This window comes from Mus caroli, chromosome 8 (genome assembly GCF_900094665.2).
Source record: "Mus caroli chromosome 8, CAROLI_EIJ_v1.1, whole genome shotgun sequence".
Classification (NCBI taxonomy): Eukaryota; Metazoa; Chordata; class Mammalia; order Rodentia; family Muridae; genus Mus; species Mus caroli.
In genome coordinates, this window is record NC_034577.1 from 112,276,747 (window position 1) to 112,298,038 (window position 21,292).

The 21,292-nt window shown below is 52.9% G+C and overlaps 2 protein-coding genes across 2 annotated transcripts; both read left to right on the forward strand.

The window, feature by feature from the left end:
* Positions 1–5,556: 5,556 nt before the first annotated feature.
* Foxc2 (forkhead box C2) lies at positions 5,557–8,280 on the forward strand. Its single transcript, XM_021170882.1, has one exon. The coding sequence runs from the start codon at positions 5,995–5,997 to the stop codon at positions 7,477–7,479; it is 1,485 nt and encodes a 494-aa protein (XP_021026541.1). The 5' UTR covers positions 5,557–5,994; the 3' UTR covers positions 7,480–8,280.
* An 8,805-nt stretch (positions 8,281–17,085) lies between these two features.
* On the forward strand, positions 17,086–20,061 carry Foxl1 (forkhead box L1). Its single transcript, XM_021171029.1, has one exon. It carries the CDS (start codon positions 17,357–17,359, stop codon positions 18,365–18,367), a length of 1,011 nt encoding a protein of 336 aa, XP_021026688.1. The 5' UTR covers positions 17,086–17,356; the 3' UTR covers positions 18,368–20,061.
* Positions 20,062–21,292: the final 1,231 nt, after the last annotated feature.

Consider the following 21,292-nt stretch of genomic DNA (forward strand, 5'->3'; position numbering starts at 1 on the left):
AGGCTTGCTAGGGAGCAAGTAGGGGAATGTGATAATGTGATGGACTGCAAAGACTCAGCAGGTGCGATGGGCCTGGAGCCGGTCCTGGCTGAAGCTAAGTGACAGTGACCCTGGCTTTGTCACTGCTAAAGGTAAAGCAGATGCCATGTCCAGGCAGTGGCTTGACCCCCACGGTGCCCAGTCCATGTGCATCTTATTGTCCCAGAATCCATCTTGTGGTCACTTTGAGTCACTAGTCCAAACTGGGGAGTTTGAGTATGGCTCACAGCTATTCATGGCCTGAGTCTTAGAAAATCCCAGAGCAGTGGGAGAGGGGACACTAGGAGATTCTTGAACATTCTCCGCCCACTGACTGGGGTGGAAAGACCTTTACTCTCTGTCTTCTTTCTGTTCTATTTTCAGAATTATAATGATATTTTGATTTTTAAAATTTTCCTAATTTACAGAAAAATCTCAGGGCTGCTACAATGGAGGCGCTAAGTTCAACTGCCCCCCACCTTTTGTTACATTTTGCTACATTTTGTTACATTTATGAGCCTCCGGCTTCCTATTTCTGTCAGCTGTGATACTTAGTGTCCACTGTTAGTTTGACAGACTCTAGGCTCACTTGGGAGAGGGGACTGGGAACTTGTGTGTGTGGGGATTATCTTGGAGGCATTAACTGGGGGTGGGTAGTGGGGGGGGAGGATCCAACACTGTGGTGGGCATCATATTCCCTGACTGGGGTCCTGGACTGTGTGAAACAGAGCAGAGCTGAACACCGGCCCCCAGGTGGTCACCCTGGCTCCCTTCACTGTGGCTATAATGTGCAGTTCCTGTCCTGTCTCTGTATCCCCTCCTGCCACACTGCCACCACTGCTGAAAATTGAGGAACTGTGAACTGAAATTTTCTTTGTCAGAGTATTTATTGAAAACAGGCTAAAGTCCCGCCCATCACTGGTCAAGTACTTACTTCCCCCTCCCTTCCCCTCCTCCCTTCGCTTCTTCCTCCTTTCTCCCCCCCCCTCCTTCTCTCCTTCCTCCTTCCCTTCCTCTATCTCTGTCTTCTTCCGCAGCGCTGGGATGGAAATCAGGGCCCCGAGTGCCTGGCAATTGCTCTACTCCATGGCACAACCCCTTTCAAATACTTTAAAAGTTGCAGAGGCTGTGACATCAGCCCTAAATATTTTGACATGTGCTTGCTACAGGCAGGGCATGCTCTTATCTGAGCACAGGTCCTATCTCACTCAGGAATCTCATCCTGGGGAAGACGGCTGTCCAGGGCACACTCTGGATTCCAAATGCCTCAGACCTGCCCTTTGTTATGCTTTCTGCCACATGGCATCAAATGTGGCATGGAGTCTCTGGGATCTTTAATGTCTTGTAACTCCTACCCCCACCCTTTCCTTTACTGTGGCAACTTCTAGAAAATTCTCACTAAAATGACTTAGAACCCATCAAGGAGTGAGACTTTTGTCCCGAGAAAGGTTTTTTTTTCCAGAGGTCCTGAGTTCAATTCCCAGCAACACATGGTGACTCACAACCATCTGTAATGGGATCTGACTCACTCTTCTGGGCAACAGTGTACTCATATACATTAAATAAATAAATAATCTAAAAAAAAAATATGTAGCTCTGAGGCGAGGCAGTGGTGGCACACACCTTTAGTCCCAGCACTCAAGAGGCAAAGGCAGGCAGATCTCTAAGTTTGAGACCAGCCTGGTCTACAGAGAGTTCCAGGACAGCCAGAGCCAACACAGACACAGAGAAACGCTGTCTCAATCAATCAACCAACCAACAGCAGCTCTGATGCTGGGGTGTGGTGTGCACGTTTAGTACCGGCTCTGAGAAAACAGAACTCTGTATCTCTGTGAGTTCCAGACCAGCCAGGTCTACTACATAGGGAGACCCTGTCTCCAATGGAAGGGGGTTCCTCTGCCCGTCTATTCCACGGGTCAGTTTTCAAGAAGCCTTTGGGAACCTGGGACTTAATCTGCTTCTAGCTTGTCTGCCTTGGTCCAGGCTGGGCCTGAAAGGCAGAAGTCTCCAGACCTGGCTTTCATCACACATCTGAATAGTCTGCTCAACTTCACAGCTCTTCCCCACAACACAGCCCTGCAAGTAGAGGCCAATTTGTTAAACGGCCCTGTGGGGGTGAATCCAGCCTTCTAGCCAGCCATGGGAAGAACCTCCTCGCTTCTCTGGAAACTTCCAGAAGTCTCAAACATGTTTCTGTTTCTTAGCCTCAACACAATGCTTCAGTGAAAGAGACAGTGTGTGTGTGTGTGGGGGGGCACCCTCCTGGACCCCAGATTAGGTACAAACCGCACCCAAACACCCGTTTTCACAAAGAAATCCTTTAATCGGTGGAGAAAAAAGGTTAAAGTAGCCGCTGTCTGACTCAGGAGGAGAAACAGCAGACAATGACCTTGCAGGAGTAACTTTAAAAAAGAAAAAAAGGGGAGGTCCGGGTTAGAACGGGCTAGGGTGCTGTAGTATGTTTTGAGTGGTCATTAGTTGATTAGGTGAAGCAGCCAGGACTTCCGATTGCAAGACTTCAAAACTTTGATATCTGGACCTTGGTATTTAGCCTCAGGAGGAGGAAGTGGCCAAATAAGGGAATAGACCTTCAGGGCTAACTTTAGGAATGTAATCTAAGGGTTTTTAGCCAGGCAGAGGGAGTGAGAGGAAAGGGTAAGGCTTGCCAGAGCCATGTTTGCCACGCTCGAGCTCAGAGTCCCTTCATTCGGAAAATGGCTTTTCATAAGCCAAGCGCCAGGCCCAGTTGGCTTCTTTCTGGGTTTCCGCAGGCTTTATTCTTGCAGTGCAGAGCGTCGTGGCGTCCACAAGGTGTCAGCACCGTCATTAGAACCAAACCTGTCTGGCTTTCCTTGCTGCTCCCCGCCGCCTTTTCCGTAGTAGTTCCACAACCGACCTCAAGATGGCACCACCACCCACGGAGTATTCGCCAGGCGCCTCCAGGTGATGAAGCCAGGGCGCCTGCCGAGGAAGAAGGGCCGGGCGGGAAGCGGGGGAGGCACCTCCCTGCCCTTTTCATCGCTTATTATTTGACAAACACACAGGGCCCTCTGGGGTCTGATTTGCCTTCGACTCGTTGACAACAAGACAAGGAAGAGAAGGAACATGCAATAAGCAAGAATGTAGCAAGTCTCAGAGAGCTGAGGCCTCTGCAGGCTGCAGGAGCCGGACCTGGTTCCTGCCAAGTCCAGGTGTGTGTGCAGTGTTGTTTTTAGAAACCGGAACAAACATCTCTCTCAGTGCTCCACAGAGCGAAGAGGCCAGGTCCTGAGCGAAGGAACGAGCCTCCCCGGGAGCCCCCACTCTTTCTTTAGGAGAGGGGTCGTGGGTCGATCCATCTGAGAATTTAAACCAAAATTCTTTTAAGAAGACACTGGTTTAAATTTGGGCATACGCAGGCAGAAAGTGGCCTATGGCAATTTAGATTTCATAGTCTGAGGCGTTCGGTTTCTGCCCCGTGCTTTGATAAAGCTGTTTAACACGGGGACGGACACACACACACACACACCTCATAAAAGCAGAGTAAAGTGTGCCCCTGTAGGAAGCCCATGGGTAGGGGGTTGTTCTTGATCAGTGAATGGAATTTTCAGCAACATCGTGAGAAAAATTCAACACTACTTGCCACGAGTTTCATGAGGGGCAAGAAGTTTTCTGTCACAGTTATTAAAAAAAAAAAAGTGAACGAAAATACACTAAGGACATTGGAACAATAACTCTTAGTGGGTCCCTGAGAAGGGAGGGAAGGCTTAACCCCCTACCCAGATCTACACCGGACATGCACCAGGGAAACCTTATTTTGCTGCTTTAAGGGAGGGGGGGGGAGAGGAATTAGTCAAAAAAGAATCCAGGACACTCACAAAAATGTGTTTCCCGAGATTCTCCATGCAGGTCAGGGGGCCCTGTGCAGCCCTGTCCTTAAATTCTGGTTCTCAAGTCAAAGGTAACATACATAAAACTTATTTTGCTGTTTCGGTACGTCAAGCAATGCCACTAAAGTTTCCTCACTCGCCAAAGCTGATACAGTGAGTTCTAATCTCTCACAGCCTTTTGCCGAAAACGGGGCGTGGGGGGTTATGGTGGTGATGGTGGGGAGTCGGAGAAGAAGAAAGACTGAAACAAATGTTTTATCTGTCGCCTTCTTCCCTACCCTACCGGACCAACAACTTCCAGAAGGTTCTGCGAGGCATAGAGCCATTCCGTAGGGACATCTTGGTGCTTCTGAGGAAGCGGACCGCGCAGGGATTCTATGACGACTGGAGGTGTTGAAGGAATAAATAACCAGTCCACAAATAAACAAACTGTCCCCGGGATTCCTAGAGGGAAGGAGCACGCTTGAAGGTCGGGAACTCCGAGTCGCTGTGCGTCAGGGCTGGCAAAAAAAAAATATAAAAAAGTCCTTCAGTTACCAGGCCCTCTAAGGAGCCCCTGGTCCTCAGCTCACCTTATCAAAACTCAGTAAAACAAACAGCCTGAAATACAGTCAATTTACAGGATCCCAAAGATGCTGGCCGCGGAGTGGGACCCGCGCCGGGCCCGGCAACAGCTAGGGAAGCGAGGCTTCCCTACACAGTGCCGCGCTCCTTTGCGTCTCCAGTGGCGAAGCCGGCGGTGGAGTGCAGGCTTAGAGCTCCCCACGCCGAACGGGGACACCAGCTCCCTGGGGCTGGCTGCCTTGTCCTAACCTCCAGACAGCGCTTTCTTAGGTGGGGAGAAGGGAAAGGCTGGGATGGATGGCTAGGAAAGCTAGCCCTCGGATATGCGGGAGAGGAGACCAGGAAAGCAACAGTTGGGTTCACGCGCTTCCCTGAACCCCACGAAATGGTTTGGAGGACGCAGATGGATCACCTAAGCAGTTCCTTAGGTGTTACCTTCCCAGCTTGGCTTTCCCACTAAGCCTTCCCTCCCATCCCGACCCTGCTGTGAAGGCGAGAGGAACCGAATTCTCCAACCCGGCCTCCTTCGTGGGCTCTTCCTCAACCTGGAAGCGTCCTGTGAATTATTCATCACCGCATTCAACAGGCCCTACACGCTCAGTCCGTTCGCTCTGAACCCATTACAACTAGGCCCCGATAATTAAGAAATCTAATTATTCGCCTCTTCACCCATTAATACGAAAACAAATCTCCAGGCTCTTTCCTACTTACAAGGTCTTGGGGGCAGATCTCTGCCCAACTTCATCAATTCGATTTTATATTTCAAACTAAACTTCTTTTTATTTTGCAAAGGAACGGGGTTTTTATTTTTTGCTCTGGACACGTGGTCTCGTTAAACAAAATGTGATAATAAAATAAAATTTAATAAGATGTAACTCATTTTTAAAAGTCCTCAAGTTAACTTGAGCGGGGGGGGGGGGGGGGGGGGGGGGGGGGGAGATCTGGCTAAGAGCAGCTGGGTCTTAGAGCCGACGGATTCGGGCGCTCCTCGTTTTGATTGGTGCCATCCTTCTCGCAGCTGCCAGATGATTGGTTCAAACTTCCTGGAGGGGGCGCGGCCTGAAGAAAGTAAAAACTCGCTTTGAGCCAGGAGACTTTTGAAACTTTTCCCAATCCCTAAAAGGGACTTTGCTTCTTTTTCCGGGCTCGGCCGCACAGCCTCTCCGGACCCTAGCTCGCTGACGCCGCGGGCTGCAGTTCTTCTGGCGGGGCCCGGAGAGCCGCTGTCTCCTTTTCTAGCACTCGGAAGGGCTGGTGTCGCTCCACGGTCGCGCGTGGCGTCTGTGCCGCCAGCTCAGGGCTGCCACCCGCCAAGCCGAGAGTGCGCGGCCAGCGGGGCCGCCCGCGGTGCACCCTTCAGGATGCCGATCCGCCCGGTCGGCTGAACCCGAGCGCCGGCGTCTTCCGCGCGTGGACCGCGAGGCTGCCCCGAGTCGGGGCTGCCTGCATCGCTCCGTCCCTTCCTGCTCTCCTGCTCCGGGCCTCGCTCGCCGCGGGCCGCAGTCAGTGCGCGCAGGCGGCGCCTGGGCGTCTGGGACGCAGCATGCAGGCGCGTTACTCGGTATCGGACCCCAACGCCCTGGGAGTGGTACCCTATTTGAGTGAGCAAAACTACTACCGGGCGGCCGGCAGCTACGGCAGCATGGCCAGCCCCATGGGCGTCTACTCCGGCCACCCGGAGCAGTACGGCGCCGGCATGGGCCGCTCCTACGCGCCCTACCACCACCAGCCCGCGGCGCCCAAGGACCTGGTGAAGCCGCCCTACAGCTACATAGCGCTCATCACCATGGCGATCCAGAACGCGCCAGAGAAGAAGATCACTCTGAACGGCATCTACCAGTTCATCATGGACCGTTTCCCCTTCTACCGCGAGAACAAGCAGGGCTGGCAGAACAGCATCCGCCACAACCTGTCGCTCAATGAGTGCTTCGTGAAGGTGCCGCGCGACGACAAGAAGCCGGGCAAGGGTAGCTACTGGACGCTCGACCCGGACTCCTACAACATGTTCGAGAATGGCAGCTTCCTGCGGCGGCGGCGGCGCTTCAAGAAGAAGGATGTGCCTAAGGACAAGGAGGAGCGGGCCCACCTCAAGGAGCCGCCCCCGACCACGGCCAAGGGCGCTCCGACAGGGACCCCGGTAGCTGACGGGCCCAAGGAGGCCGAGAAGAAAGTCGTGGTTAAGAGCGAGGCGGCGTCCCCCGCGCTGCCCGTCATCACCAAGGTGGAGACGCTGAGCCCCGAGGGAGCGCTGCAGGCCAGTCCACGCAGCGCAGCCTCCACGCCCGCCGGCTCCCCAGACGGCTCGCTGCCCGAGCACCACGCCGCAGCGCCTAACGGGCTGCCCGGCTTCAGCGTGGAGACCATCATGACGCTGCGCACGTCGCCTCCGGGCGGCGATCTGAGCCCAGCAGCCGCGCGCGCCGGCCTGGTTGTGCCACCGCTGGCGCTGCCATACGCCGCAGCGCCACCCGCCGCTTACGCTCAGCCGTGCGCGCAGGGCCTGGAGGCTGCGGGCTCCGCGGGCTACCAGTGCAGTATGCGGGCTATGAGTCTGTACACCGGGGCCGAACGGCCCGCGCACGTGTGCGTTCCGCCCGCGCTGGACGAGGCTCTGTCGGACCACCCGAGCGGCCCCGGCTCCCCGCTCGGTGCCCTCAACCTCGCAGCGGGTCAGGAGGGCGCTTTGGGGGCCTCGGGTCACCACCACCAGCATCACGGCCACCTCCACCCGCAGGCGCCACCGCCCGCCCCGCAGCCCCCTCCCGCGCCGCAGCCCGCCACCCAGGCCACCTCCTGGTATCTGAACCACGGCGGGGACCTGAGCCACCTCCCTGGCCACACGTTTGCGACCCAACAGCAAACTTTCCCCAACGTCCGGGAGATGTTCAACTCGCACCGGCTAGGACTGGACAACTCGTCCCTCGGGGAGTCCCAGGTGAGCAATGCGAGCTGTCAGCTGCCCTACCGAGCTACGCCGTCCCTCTACCGCCACGCAGCCCCCTACTCCTACGACTGCACCAAATACTGAGGCTGTCCAGTCCGTTCCAGTCCCAGCACCGGCTTCGCCTCCTCCATGGGAACCTTCTTCGACGGAGCCGCAGAAAGCGACGGAACGCGCCCCTCTCTCAGAACCGGGAGCAGAGAGCTCCATGCAACTCGCAGGTAACTTATCCGCAGCTCAGTTTGAGATCTCAGCGAGTCCCTCTAAGGGGGATGCAGCCCAGCAAAAAGAAATACAGATTTAAAAAAAATTTCCTTCCCCTACCCGGATGCTGCGCCTGCTCCCCTTGGGGTTTTACAGATTAGCTTATGGACCAAACCCCATAGGGACCCCTAATGACTTCTGTGGAGATTCTCCACGGGTGCAAGAGGTCTCTCCGGATAAGGTGCCTTCTGTAAACGAGTGCGGATTTGTAACCAGGCTATTTTGTTCTTGCCCAGAGCCTTTAATATAATATTTAAAGTTGTGTCCACTGGATAAGGTTTTGTCTTGCCCAACTGTTACTGCCAAATTGAATTCAAGAAACCTGTGTGGGTCTTTTCTTCCCACGTCACCATGATAAAATAGGTTCCCCCCCCCCCAAAAAAAAACTGTAGGTCTTTTACAAAACAAGAAAATAATTTATTTTTTTGTTGTTGTTGGATAACGAAATTAAGTATCGGATATTTTTAATTTAGGAAGTGCATGGCTTTGTACAGTAGATGCCATCTGGGGTATTCCTAAAACACACCAAAAGACTTTAAAATTTCAATCTCATCTGTGTTTGTCTTATGTGATCTCAGTGTTGTATTTACCTTAAAATAAACCCGTGTTGTTTTTCTGCCCAAAGTTCGGACGGTGTCTTTGTGTCCTTGAATTTTAAAAGGGAAATTGCAGTAAGCCCAGTTGGGATTATTTTTGTGATGCAGGTGGCCTGGTACTTGGATGCATATACAGGTTACAGGACGATGGAGCTCTCGATTATTAATCGAAGTAATAGAAGGGGCTCTTGATTTGTTGAACTATCCCGTCCTGAGATATTTTTGTTTTCTGCTCAAGGTAATCTGAGAAACTGTTCTCCATCCACACATGGAGAGGGCTGCCTGAGGGCAGCGTGCTGCTGGCCTGTTAACGAAATGCTTTGCGGGATGCAGAAAACTGTTGCCAATTGTCAAAACAAAATGGTGTCACCCTGTCTTGGTGTCCAGCTGTCCTCTGTTAGAGGGGAGAAACCGAGAAAGGACAAACGGTCTGCAGCTTGCTAACCTCAGCGTAGCAGGAGCCGGGGTGAGTGCTCAGCTCCCTCCATTTCCTTAGATGCGGACTTGTTACCCCTGATGGCGGTTTAAAAGTGCCAGCAAGAAGCAAAGAGGGTTGGTCGGTCTCTGGTATTTAACCGCTGGCTTTGGGATCAGATTAGAAGTGAATTTCAGTCTGTTTTATTTCTTAATTCGGGCTTTAAATATTTTACTCCAGTGTGGTGGAAAAAGAAGCCACTGTGCGCCTCGAGCATGACATCTTAGCGCTGAAATGGCTCTGTTTTTCAGCATGCTAAGTAACAGGGAGATGATTTTTCTTTTTGATTCTGATATCTCATTTCTTTAAAAAAAAAAAAAAAGGAAAGAAGGAAGGAAAAAAAAACGGGGAAAACCCCCTTAAAAATGAACCGGCCCGGGGGGGGGGGGGGGGGGGGGGGGGGGGGGGAGTGCCTTACCCATCTGCTGCCTGAAAGATACAACTTCAGCACAGGCCTGTGTGTTGGACTTTAGGCATATCACCGAGTCCCACGCCAGTTGGTAACCTGGACTGTGCTAATGGAAGTTCTTTGAACATGTAGGCCAGGAGGAGTCAGGGACCCGGGAGGCGGGTGGACTTTGCAGGTCATCTGCTTAGCTTAGTGGTGGCCACGGGTTAACACGTATATAGTGTTACTGTTGAAACTGCAAGTTTTATATCTGTGCTGTTTTGATGTAGGATTTGGGGAGGTTCCTGATGATACTCCCTGTGTATGTAAGACAATCTTTCAACCTGCAATGCCAGAATGTGACCCACACTTCATTATCTTCCATAAAGTGTGTGTGGGGGGACTAAGAACTGGACAGGGGTGCTGTGGGGGGGGCAGGCCAGGTGTATCTTGGTTCCTGAGCAGAGCAGATAGCTTAGGAAGGGGTCCGGAGATCTCTGGTTCCTCCCAACACTGGTTTCATTTTGCATGGCTCTCTTCAAACCTCTTGCCCCAGGAGAAGCGAGCTTTGTCCAAGCCAGCTGGCTCGCTCCTTTCCCAGATGTTTTAGGGGCCTCCCTGAAAGCTTACCTCCTCTTAAGATTCAGAACTCCTGGTGCCTTGTGACTGACCCAGGGAAAGAGAGGAGGCATTGTGGATGGGAGCTCTTTAAAAGAGGACGGTTGGTTCTTGAGTAGGTAGCTAGAGAGAAGCCCCCTGGAGCAGGCCCTACGTGTGATGTGTGCCAGTCTTCTCGCCTTGTCAGGGAACCCAGGTTGTGTTGTAGGCTTTTCCCAGGCCTCCCAGAGCAGCGGTGTGAAAAAAAATGCGGTCCTGGGAAAAGTTGGTCTGGGGTGTTGCTTCCTTGGGCAGTCAGGAAGGGAAAGGAGAGTTCCCAGAAGGTCAGATTCCTAAGGTTTGCACTGAGTTCACATGCTAGCAGCCCTGCTTGGCCCAGCCTTAGAACTAGGGGCTTCATCTTCATTCCAGATAAACCCAGAATCCACCCCACCCCAGCAATATTGCCAGCAGCAAGGGGGCATGGTGGGGCCACAGTATTGGAGTTCATAGACAGCTGCTATTGAATGCTTGGTAGGTTTTGGATTAAAAGTTCTATTGGGACACAGGTTGTTCTTGGCCCTACATGGGTCTATCTTAGGTTTCTCTGTCACTAGCAAGTCCAGTCCAGGGCATTCTAGGAAAGCGGGGGGCGAGGAGTTCTGAGATGGAAGCCCTGGAGTGCCTACCCCAGGCCGTCCAACTCTACCAGGATGATTCTGCTCTTTACACAAACACAGCTTCGTCTGATAACCAGGACTCAAGAAGCCGATGCGGTTGGGCAAAAGATGCGGCAGATAAAAACCGAAAGCAAAGCAGAGACACGAGCGGAAATCTTCATGTGGGTTTGTTTGTCCCAAGTACAGGCTGGCCTTAACCAGGTGCACTGATCAAACACCGTCCAGTTTTGAGGACAGATCCAGGTCTTCGGAGAGCCCTCTGTGCTTGAAGCTCTGAGACTCAGGCTGGAAGGAGCATTGCTCCACCAGTGCCTTCTTATAAGGGCTGAAGTTTTCAGGAAGTGCCTGCTAGCAGAGTCCCTGCCCGAACGTCTCCCCAACCTGGTTGGATCGGCAGCCACAGCCCTCACTCTCTGACTCAGGTGTTCAGACTCCACAAATGAAGAAATTGAGGATGACTTGGATGGGATGCGATGCGATGTGTCCAACTGGGAATTCAACTCCTACACCTCAAAGCGCAAACCCCTGTCACCTGGGAGTCACCAGGGATCCTGAGATTGACAAGTTCATCATTCTTGTCCCCTCTTACTGAGGTAAATGAAGGTCAAAGGTTAGAAGGAGCTGAAAAGGAAGGGGTCTCTCTGGGGGATACTGGTGTTTGCCTTGTGGACCCTCAGGGTTCTCTTCCCTGTGACCCTCCTGCCTGGATCTGGGAAAAGCTGGTGAACCTTGAGTTTCCAGCACCCTCCCTACCAAAGTCTGTTGGCTGCTGTCTTCTTCATCCTTGTTCTGACTCCCAAATCCAAAGGTGGGGCAGGGGGTGGGAGTGGAGATGGGAATCTCCAACTTCGTTGTTGCAAACCAAAACAGATAAGTATGAATAAAGATACTTCGAAAATGCCTCACAGCCCACACAAGGACTAGGGGCTTGAGAAGGCGCTGGGATCTCCCAGCCTGCAGAGTTCCCCAAAACTGTCCCACACCGCTGTGCTGCCTAGCCTGCCGCTGGACACTCCGACCGACCGACTTCTGTGCCCTGAAGATGGGTCAGTGGGTGGCTCAGCTAGAAGTGGAGACATCTGTTTCCGATTCAGGTGGAGTGCAGGACTGGGTCAGAATTCACAGAGTGCCATTTCTCCTGCCCCTCAGACCCATCGAGTCCTGAATATTTGGGATGTTTTCCCAAACTTTGAGAAGCATTCCCTGCCCGCCTTCCTCGCCTGCCTTCCACTGGCAGGGCCTTTGAAATGTGTGCTTTTTTTTGAGACAGGCATCCAACAGGGTAGCCTGCTTCCAGAGCATTAGGTTGTTGGGGACAGTGTCTGGGAAGATGCAATGTGCCTTTAACTTATATCAGCCATCCTTTCAACACCCCTGTGCAGGGATGACAGACAGCAGAATGACACGTGGGTATTTTTCTATTTCGGAGCCTTGTCCTTGGGGGTGGCTGTTTGTCTTTCTAAGGGTTCAAACCCACTCTGGGTCCGTGAGAGTGTACAGAGCCAGGAGGAGAAGTAGTGGAGGTACAGTAGAGCCCTGTAGTGGGAGGTTTTGACCTGTCCTGTCCTGTCCTGTCAAGGAAATATGGCCTTGTGTTTTCAGACCTCAGCCTCTGACTGCTGCTGTCCAACCCAGCCTTCCAACCCAGAGTACCTGGCAATTCCTCCAGGCACTCTGCCTCCTGGGGACATTCCAGGCCCAGTACACCGACTTTGTCTAACTTCGTCCCATCCCCTTAAGCATTGGGGCCAGTTTCTTGGGTGATATTTCTTAGGACTGTGAAAAAGCACTGTAATGGGTGTGGGTGTGGGGGGAGTCCCAACTTTTAATTCTGCCAGGCGGGCGCTCTCAGAGGGATGCTCCCATCTCTCTTGCCTATCTGGATGGCTTTGGGTGGGGTAGTGGACACGCCCCAGGGGCATCCTTGTGAACCTTCCCATCCATCCTTACTGGGAACAAGGTGCGCTTTAAGTAAGTCATTGGGAAACTCTGCTCTGCTCTCTGGGCCTCTTCTTTTCTAAAGGCCCCACCTCCCATCTACACACCCTAGGGAGAGCAGGGGTGGGGGAGGGCAGATGCTGCTCTGCTCGGCCCTTCCCAGAGGAGGAGGGAGAAGAGCAGAAAGCCTTCCAGGTTTGAAAGTGAGGATTTGGGGGTGCACTGGCGGCATACCTCTGGCATCCCTTCCCTCTCTGCTCTTCCTCACTCTTCTGGGGACACCTGAGCATTCAGGCCTCACTGTTTCCACTTTTGAGGACAAACTGTGACTCCTGATTCCATTCAGTCAGCAGTAGCTGGGTAGTAACTTTGTGGCTTAGCCTCAGTTTCATGCTCTGTGGAATGGGTGCATCTTTGAGGCATGTCTTTCACATTAGCTGGGAGAGTTCTTTTCACAGGAGTCCAGAGTGCCTCATATAGGGCGCCTGTAAGATGATTTTGACCCTGTTTTTGGGACAGGTCTCTCTGGGAGAATTGAGATAAGTTAACACAGCCTCAGTTTCTTGATCTGAAAAAAATGGGAATAACAAATGCTTCTTTAATTTTTGTGTGTGTGTGCGTGTGTATGTGTGTGTGTACTCGTGTACGTGTGTATGTTACTGGGAATTGAAACCAGGAGTTCTCACACGCTGGACACGCGTGTCACATTACTCTCCCTACAACCCCTTTATTTAAAGTCGTTTATTTATTATTTTCCAATTCTGTCCCTGAGGCTAGAGTTACAGGTGCTTGTGAGTACCCCACTCCCAACTCCCAATGTGGATGCTGAGAGCCAAACTCCTTAACCACTGAGTCATCTCTCCAGCCCCAGCCCCCCTCTTTGAGACAGGACTTCATGTACCCTAGGTTGACCTCAAACTTGCCAAGTAGCAGAGGATGGACTTTGGACCTCTGATCCTCCTGCTTCTACCCCTTAGATGCTGGGATTGCTGGCATAGGCCTCTATGTCTGATTTATGTGGGCTTCCTGAATGCTAGGCAGGCATTCTAGCAGCTGAGTGATAGATACTCCCATCCCTAATTCTCTCTCTCTCTCTCTCTCTCTCTCTCTCTCTCTCTCTCTCTCTCTCTCTCTCTCTCTCTCTCTCTCTCTCTCTCTCTCTCTCTCTCTCTCTCTCTCTCTCTCTCTCTCTCTCTCCCTCCCTCCCTCCCTCCCTTCCTTTTTTTAAATTTTGACGCAAGAGTCTCACTGAGTTTGCTGGCTTGCTAGGAACTCACTGTGCAGCCTAGAGGGACCTTGAACTTGGGATCATCCTGCCACAGCTTCCTGAGAAGCTGTGGTGGCAAGGCACTCCAGGCTTCTTCTTCTTCTTGTGGGGGTGAAATGATTTCATGCAAGCACCTCCCACAATCAATCACACAGCACACTGTGGTGCTCAATACACTTTAGTCACGATGCTCTCTGTTCATAGCCCCTCCCCCATACACGGTTTCCCTGCGCAGACCCGGCTAGCCTCAGACTGAGATTAGCCTGCCTCTGCCTCCCGAATGCCGAGATTGAAGATGTGCATTGCCCGGCTGTAAAACAAGTCTCTAGAAGCCATTAACGCAATAGATAGAATAAGGACTGTCTGCGTTTGTCTGTGCTCTCTTGGAGAGTGCCAGGAGAGCATAAAGAACTCCATGTGCGTCATTTATTATTAATGTCCCCAAGTATACCCGTGGGAGAAAGGAGGTGGCTTCACTTAGCAGGTGCTAACAAATGCCCGGGGCCCAGTGAGCCTGTGAACTCCCTAAAGGCCAGAGAGGCAGGCCGACCCCACCCCCACATTCCGCTGTAGATTCTAGCTGCTGCTGCCACCACCACCCCAGCGTTGTAAGTTGTCATTAAGGTGACTAGTCCCCACCCCAAACACAGCACAGTAGGTAAGATCCGAGGCCCAGTGCTCTTGCGTAGAAAAAGAATTGAGGTCGCTGGGAGAATACTGCCGGGCTGGGCCGTCAGTTGGAAGGCTGCTTTGCTCTGGGTGTGCCCTGGGGGCAGTGGGAGAAGATCGTGGCTCTCCTGCTGGGGTTTGAGGGGCCTGTCTCCTTCCCATAATCGCCGTGAGGAGCGCACATCCGCTTTGTTCCAGCAATGGGACTGTGGCTGTCCTCATCCCACGCAGAAACCACTGCCCATTTCTGCTCCCTGGCGTCTGGTCTGAAGAAGCATGGGGCTCCTCTCCTGGAAGGGAGGTGGCTGTCTCCAGTTGACTACCCAGTACATAGAGGGCTGTGTGTGTGTGTGTGTGTGTGTGTGTGTGTGTGTGTGTGTGAGCGCGAGGGCGGGCAGGTGGGTGGGGGTTGGACACTTAAGGAATCTGCTTGGAACCCCTTTTCTTCTCTGGGACAGTGGACACCTACTCCTCCCAGGCTCCCCCACCCAACCAGGTCTGCGTTCACAAGACTAAGCTTCCGCACGAGGGCGCATCCGCTCCTAGACTCAGGGACTCCCGGCTGTCTTTTGAGTCTCAGTCCCCGGAAAGGCTGGACCGTGCCTCTGCGCGAGGGTCGCTCCAGAGGAGGCCCTCTAGGGCTAAGTAAGGCTCGTTGTCATCTGAGAGCCCAGGCTTCAGACTGCGCCCAGAACCGGACCGGGTGTACCGGCCCCAGCCTCCTGCAGACGCCGCCAACTGCAGGCCCTGCTCCTCCAAGCTGCTGGTGCAAGTCTGTTGGAGGTTTCTAAACTTTTCTCCCTTTACGGTCTGTGCCCCGCCCACTTGCCGGGCGTGTCTCCGCCCGCAACCAGCCCAAGACTAAAGTGGGCGGTGCTTATTGTTGAGAATTCAGCTTAGATTTGCCTTAGGGTTTGGAAGAGGCGTCTGGACAGCGCAACCGGGCGCGCACCGGTTGAGGCTGCCCGCTAGACTTGGGGTCTTGGAGAGCTCTGGGATTGGCGGGGGACTGCGGAGGTGAGGGAGGGAGTTTTCCAGTGACAGCGGTTTATTTCTGGGTCTGGGTCTGTTAAAGCGAGTGCAGAAGCGAGGGAACCGGTTGCAAAGGTGAGGTTGCTTACACACTTCCATCCCAGAATTAAAGGGTTATTCTGGGTGAAAGGCCGGGTTCCGAGAGAGAAACACACTCCGACCCTCTGGTCACCAGTCTTCCTCCCCAGGATCTAGCCCAGTAGTCAGAGCTGCCTGCAGGACTCAGGTTAGAAATGTTGAAGTCACTGAGGAAAGTGGAATGGGGAGGGCCAGCTGGCCACACCCACAGACCTATCCTTCACCCAAATCGGTGTGGTGCTTGTTTGTTTGTTTTTGTATTTTTCAAGCAGGAATGAAAAATTTCTGATTCCTTGCTGGCTTCTTTGCGGTGGTGGGATGCTAGGACATCTTAAACGTGAAGGCTCTATTCTGGATTCCTCCCTTTGGAGTGGGAAGAGCAATACTCCACTTGTCCACGTTCAGAGGCCATATGAGTACCAGCCGCTGGTGCAAGCCCCAGTGTGTCTTCCCCTTCCAGTGGGTGGCAGAAGTTTTTTCTTTACCTATGACACCACCAAACGCTTCTTCTTTGGCAAAGAAGGATGGGGTGGGGGCTACTAACCCAGATCTTGACACAGTTTCCACTTGCTTTCAAAGAAGACTCCCGTGCAAACATCATGAACAGAGACTGGTTCCGCAAGGTTAACCTGCATCCCTACCCGGCTGGAGGGGAGCCACTTGGAGAGATGCCCCTTTTGGAATGAGCAGCATCCAGGAGTTTGGATTCAAAGTTTGACGTGGCTAAATGTAAAAGGAGATGGGTAGGGGATGCTTACACCCCTGGGTGGGTGGGTGTGTGTGGGGGGGACCAGCATGCAGGCTTTACAGATGCTTAATGTAATCACCAAGCAGCTGCACACACTTGTAAAGCTGTTGTAACCCCCTCCTTGTTATAAACAGGAAAGTACAGCGTATGGAGCTAAGGACCCACATTCACGAACACCAGCTCCCCGCCAGCTGCCACCCTCCCCCTTTATGGTGTGCCTGGCTAGGAACCTTAGCCAGACCCAAGGACATTGTTGTTCCCCCCACCCACCCACCCACACACACACTTTCCAAGGGGAGTTGTTTTGTATTCTTCCTCGGGCCAGCCAAGGTAGGGGACCAGATACCCTGCCCATCCACAGCTTTCAAGAGCTATCTGCTTTCCACCTCCAAAAATGTTGGCTACTGAAATCCAGTCACTTGAGTCTCCTGGAACCCCATTAGGTGGGGCCTCTTCGACAGTAGTCCCCTAGAGAGTGCTCATCTCTGTAAGGGGTGTGTGTGTGTGTGTGTGTGTGTGTGTGTGTGTCTACTGTCTTCCCAGTTCCCAAAGTGCAGACAAGGGTGCTGTCTCTACAGCGCCCTAAGCTTGGGGAAATAAAAGCTCTTTTGTGGGAGGATCCCCAAGACCAGATTACAATGTACCCCTTGGCTTCCCCACCCCCATCTCCATTCCTCCTTTCTGGCCTACCAGACCCAGCTTGGGGAGAGCCACCCGTCTCTCCACATCCTGCCTCGCTGACTGTGTGCTTACAGCGTCAAGGGGTGGACGTGGTATTTCAAACATCAGATCAGTGCGTTTATATATTGGGTGCCCGGAAATTTTTCCAAATAAACACAGCTTGATTCAACTTGGGTGGGCGGACTTATCAACAGACTAATTCTATAAACAAATGAAGACTAGCCCCGAAACCCATTGGCTGGTATCAAAAAGACACGTGGAGGGAAGAGCTGGGAGATTTTCAGCAATGAAATTTTAATTAATGTGGGTGGGCTGAGAACACAAGGACTGTTTATCATAGACAATTTATTTTCCAGCGCTAAGTCAACACATAATAGCAAACTTACAACAATTATTTAACATTTTTAAAGCCATGAAGAAGGGACAGAGCGCACAGCGGCTGGGGAGAGAGGCTGATCGCAGGGCAGACGCAAGGAGGGCTCCCCAGGAGGGCCCTGGTGCGGGGCAAAGTCCTTAGGACTCCCCAGTGGAGCGGAGAGGCTGCTGTCGCCATGAGCCACCTCTTCAGTCCCCCGCTGGCAGCTCTGGCAGCCTCGCCGCTGTTGTACGTGTACAGCCCCGAGAGGCCCGGGCTGCCCCTGGCCTTCGCCCCTGCGGCTGCACTGGCCGGCCCGGGCCGCGTGGAGCCCCCGCAGAAGCCGCCGTACAGCTACATCGCTCTTATAGCCATGGCGATCCAGGATGCTCCCGAGCAGAGGGTCACACTGAACGGCATCTACCAGTTCATCATGGATCGCTTCCCGTTCTACCACGACAACCGCCAAGGCTGGCAGAACAGCATCCGCCACAACCTGTCGCTCAACGAGTGCTTCGTGAAGGTGCCACGTGAGAAGGGGCGGCCGGGCAAGGGCAGCTACTGGACCCTGGACCCCCGCTGCTTGGACATGTTTGAGAACGGCAATTATCGGCGCAGGAAAAGGAAGCCCAAGCCCGCCGCGGGTTCCCCGGAGGCCAAGCGCACCCGGGTCGAGCCGCCGGAGTCCGAGGTGGGCTGCGATGTAGGGTCCCCGGACCTGGCCACTGCACGCCCGACGCGCGCGCCGGATCGCTCCCAATCCCCGGCGGTAGGCACCGCGCGGCCCGCGCTCCTTCCCTGGCCCGGCCCTGAGCCCCAGGACCCCGACGCGGACCTCATAGTCCAGGGAGTAGGAGCAGTGGAAAGCGGCCAGCTCCAGCGTCCGGCACACCACCTGGGGTCCCCTCTGTGCCCCGCCCCCAGCGGCTCCCCAAAAGGTTCCAGGTCAAAGAGTTTCAGCATCGACAGCATCTTGGCCGTGAGACCGAAGCCAGCCTCAGGGGCCGAAGCACCGGGGATCCCTAAGCCCGTGCCTGGCGCGCTGGGCTCCTCTCTGCTAGCTGCCTCCTCGGGCCTAGCGCCTCCCTTCAATGCTTCGCTGGTCTTCGACGCGCACGTCCAGGGCGGCTTTTCCCAGCTGGGGATTCCCTTCCTTTCTTATTTTCCTCTGCAGGTTCCCGAGGCCACGGTGCTTCGTTTCCACTAAGGCGGATTAGCGGCTGCTTCCCCGCCCCGCGATCCCCCCACCTCCAGCGAGCCAATGCCTGTGGGCGAAGGAGTCGCCCTGGTCTCTGCCCTGGCAGAGACTGAGGGTTTGGAGCAGCGTACCCATGCTGGCCAAAGTCGGTGCACTGAGGGCCTCGTCCATCTGCTTTCTCTGAAGATGACTTAATCAGTCACCGGAAGCTTTGCAGATTTAAAAGACTGGTCCAGTAGAGGACATGGTCGCCGCACACTCAGCCCTCCAGCAGAAGCCCCTCGTTGGCTTTGGCGGTGTTGTACGGTGACCCACCACAAGTCCCCACTCGGACCTGAGTCTCCTGCTGACCCCGTGGGCAGGACTTAGAGATATAGTGAACAGCTCTATGTGGAGGTTCAACTGGATCATGGAAGGCTCAGCGGGCTCCGTGTGGCATAGGCCTTGGCTTTGATCTTATTGGATGGGGGAGCTTGCAGCCAGGATGCTGGGGATGATCCGTGGTCCGCAGGGTCTGGGAAAGATGTAGGCCTGGTTAACGTTTACAACTAAGGTTGAACAAAAGCAGGCTCAGCGGAAATGCTCAATATGAATAGATAAACCTTCTTCCAGACAGGGAAAGGCTCATTTATTCTTGGCTTATAAACCAGGCTCCCCTTTGCTATAGTTAGTAGCTTCTTTTAAGGCGCCCCGTGTGTTTGGCACGTACCTTGGCTTTACAGAGGCACACCACATTCCACAGCATAGTCCTCTGTTTACTTTTGCTTTTCTTTTCTTTCTTTTCTTTCTTTTTTTCCCTTTTTTTTGGGGGGGGGTTCGAGACAGGGTTTCTCTGTATAGCCCTGGCTGTCCTGGAACTCACTTTGTAGACCAGACTGGCCTCGAACTCAGAAATCCGCCTGCCTCTGCCTCCCGAGTGCTGGGATTAAAGGCGTACTCTACCACGCCCGGCCTGCTTTTCTTTTTAAGGCACCAAAAAAATTCAGGGGACACAGAAGAGTGTGTGATCGGAGGGATTATTATAACTCAAGGGCAGGTTTTTTTTTAATTTAACTTCTGTAGCTTTTTAAGATCTAAGTTTCTCCCCCCCCCCCATTTCTCACCACCACCCACTCCACACACACTTTCCAGAAACACACACACAGTGAAGGACTACATGTAATCAGAGAGGCTGGGGGAGCAAGGCTACTCCTGAGTGTGGGAGATAGATAGCCTCCAGGTATGACAGGGATTCTTTTCAGACAAAGCCTGTGGAACCCCAAGTCTGTGTTCTCTCTACATCCCTCCAGGGAGATCTAGATATTGCCATTACATAAACCCATAAGAGGTGATCAGAGAGCGGGGTTGAGGGGGTGGGGTTGGGGAGATCAACAAAGTGCTGACTAAGGCAACTGAGTTGGTTACCGTGCAGTGCAGTCCAGCTTCCAAATTTGGGGGAAACTCTCAGGCCTTTGGGGTGCCCGTGTTTAAGCTTGCTGGTGGGCTCTGCAACTCAGCTTCCTGAGGAAGGAAAGTGCTGGTCCTTGAAGTAAAAAAAGGACCAAAAATTAAGAATTCTAGGGCATAGGTCCACAGTGATGTCTCACAACAACTAAGGTATGCCGTGCATCACACCTGTAATCTCAGTCCTTGCAAGGCCGAAGCAGGAGGATTGCTGTGAGTTTAAGGTTAGCTTGTGGCACAGAGTTAGACATGTCTCAAACTAAGGGGAAAAGTCCCACAGGAAATTGAAGGGAAATTGGGGCTCCAAACAAATGACCACTTTCCAGGACTTGTGCAAAAATGCTTAAGAACTCTCAAGTCCTCTGCTGGTCAGCGTTGGAAAAGCACTTTGGGTGGTTGTGACACTATCCGGTCCACCAGGTACCACCAGAACTGGACAGGGGCTCTATCTGAAGGTCATTGCTCAGACTCCATGGTGGACCCAGGTGGCTGTGACTGAGCAGAGTGCAGCCGGCAGACACCCATTGGATGTTACCCATGTGTTCAGCCTATGAATAAAGGTTTTCTTTTCATTAACCTCTCACTGACTGGTTCAGTGGATTATGAGGACATAAACAAACAGCAAAGCAGGAGAGAGAAAGCTTAAGATTATATCCGGGAACCCGGTCAGCATCTTTGGTGGCCTTGGCTTCCGAGGGTGAAGACAAGCCGCAGAGGAGGGACCAGAAACTCCCCTGAGCCCTGGAGGAAAGGGTGAGCAGTTCTGTGGGACTGGGTGCTTTTAGTTTTTCTTTCCATTCTTGTGTTTGACATGCTGTCTTGTGCGTGTTTGTTGATTCGTGACAACCGACTTGAAGAAGCAGCTGATTTAACGCTGCTGTTCTTAGAAGGTGGTATTTTAGGGTTATAACTCAAGAAGCGTTTGTAAGACCATCATTTTTAAGGGGCAGACGGATGCAAGAGTATGTATCTACTTTGTGTGTTTATGCGGGAAGAGTCTATCCAGTTTCGGCTTTCATCGGGCACAGAGTCGCTGGAGAATTGGACTGTGAAGATGTTTTCTATTCAGTGTGTGTCAGTCTCTGTGTTCCTTTCCTACTGAGGAGAAGGGGCAGGGGCTGGGTCCTCGATAGCCAAGCAGCTGCTCTAATGTCCATGTATTTAACTGGCTTAAGTAGTATAGAGTATTACTACAACAACTACTACTAGTATTATAATATATTATTATTATTATTATGGATTAGCTAGATTAAGAGTGGTTTCAGGCCAGGCATGGTGGAGCATGCCAGTAATCAGGAGGCAGAGGCAGGCAGGCTGATCTCCGAGTTCAAGGGCACCCTGGTCTACATAGGAGTTCCAGAGCACCTAGGGTTACACAGTGAGATCCTGGAGAGAGAGACAGAGACAGAGACACAGAGAGAAAGAGAGAGACAGACAGAGAGAGAGACAGAGAAATAGAGAGACATAGACAGAGAGAGACACAGAAAGAGA

Bases quoted from the DNA above. Each gene is read 5' to 3' on its own strand.
- Foxl1 (XM_021171029.1), top strand. From the start codon at position 17,357: ATGAGCCACCTCTTCAGTCCCCCGCTGGCAGCTCTGGCAGCCTCGCCG.
- Foxc2 (XM_021170882.1), top strand. From the start codon at position 5,995: ATGCAGGCGCGTTACTCGGTATCGGACCCCAACGCCCTGGGAGTGGTA.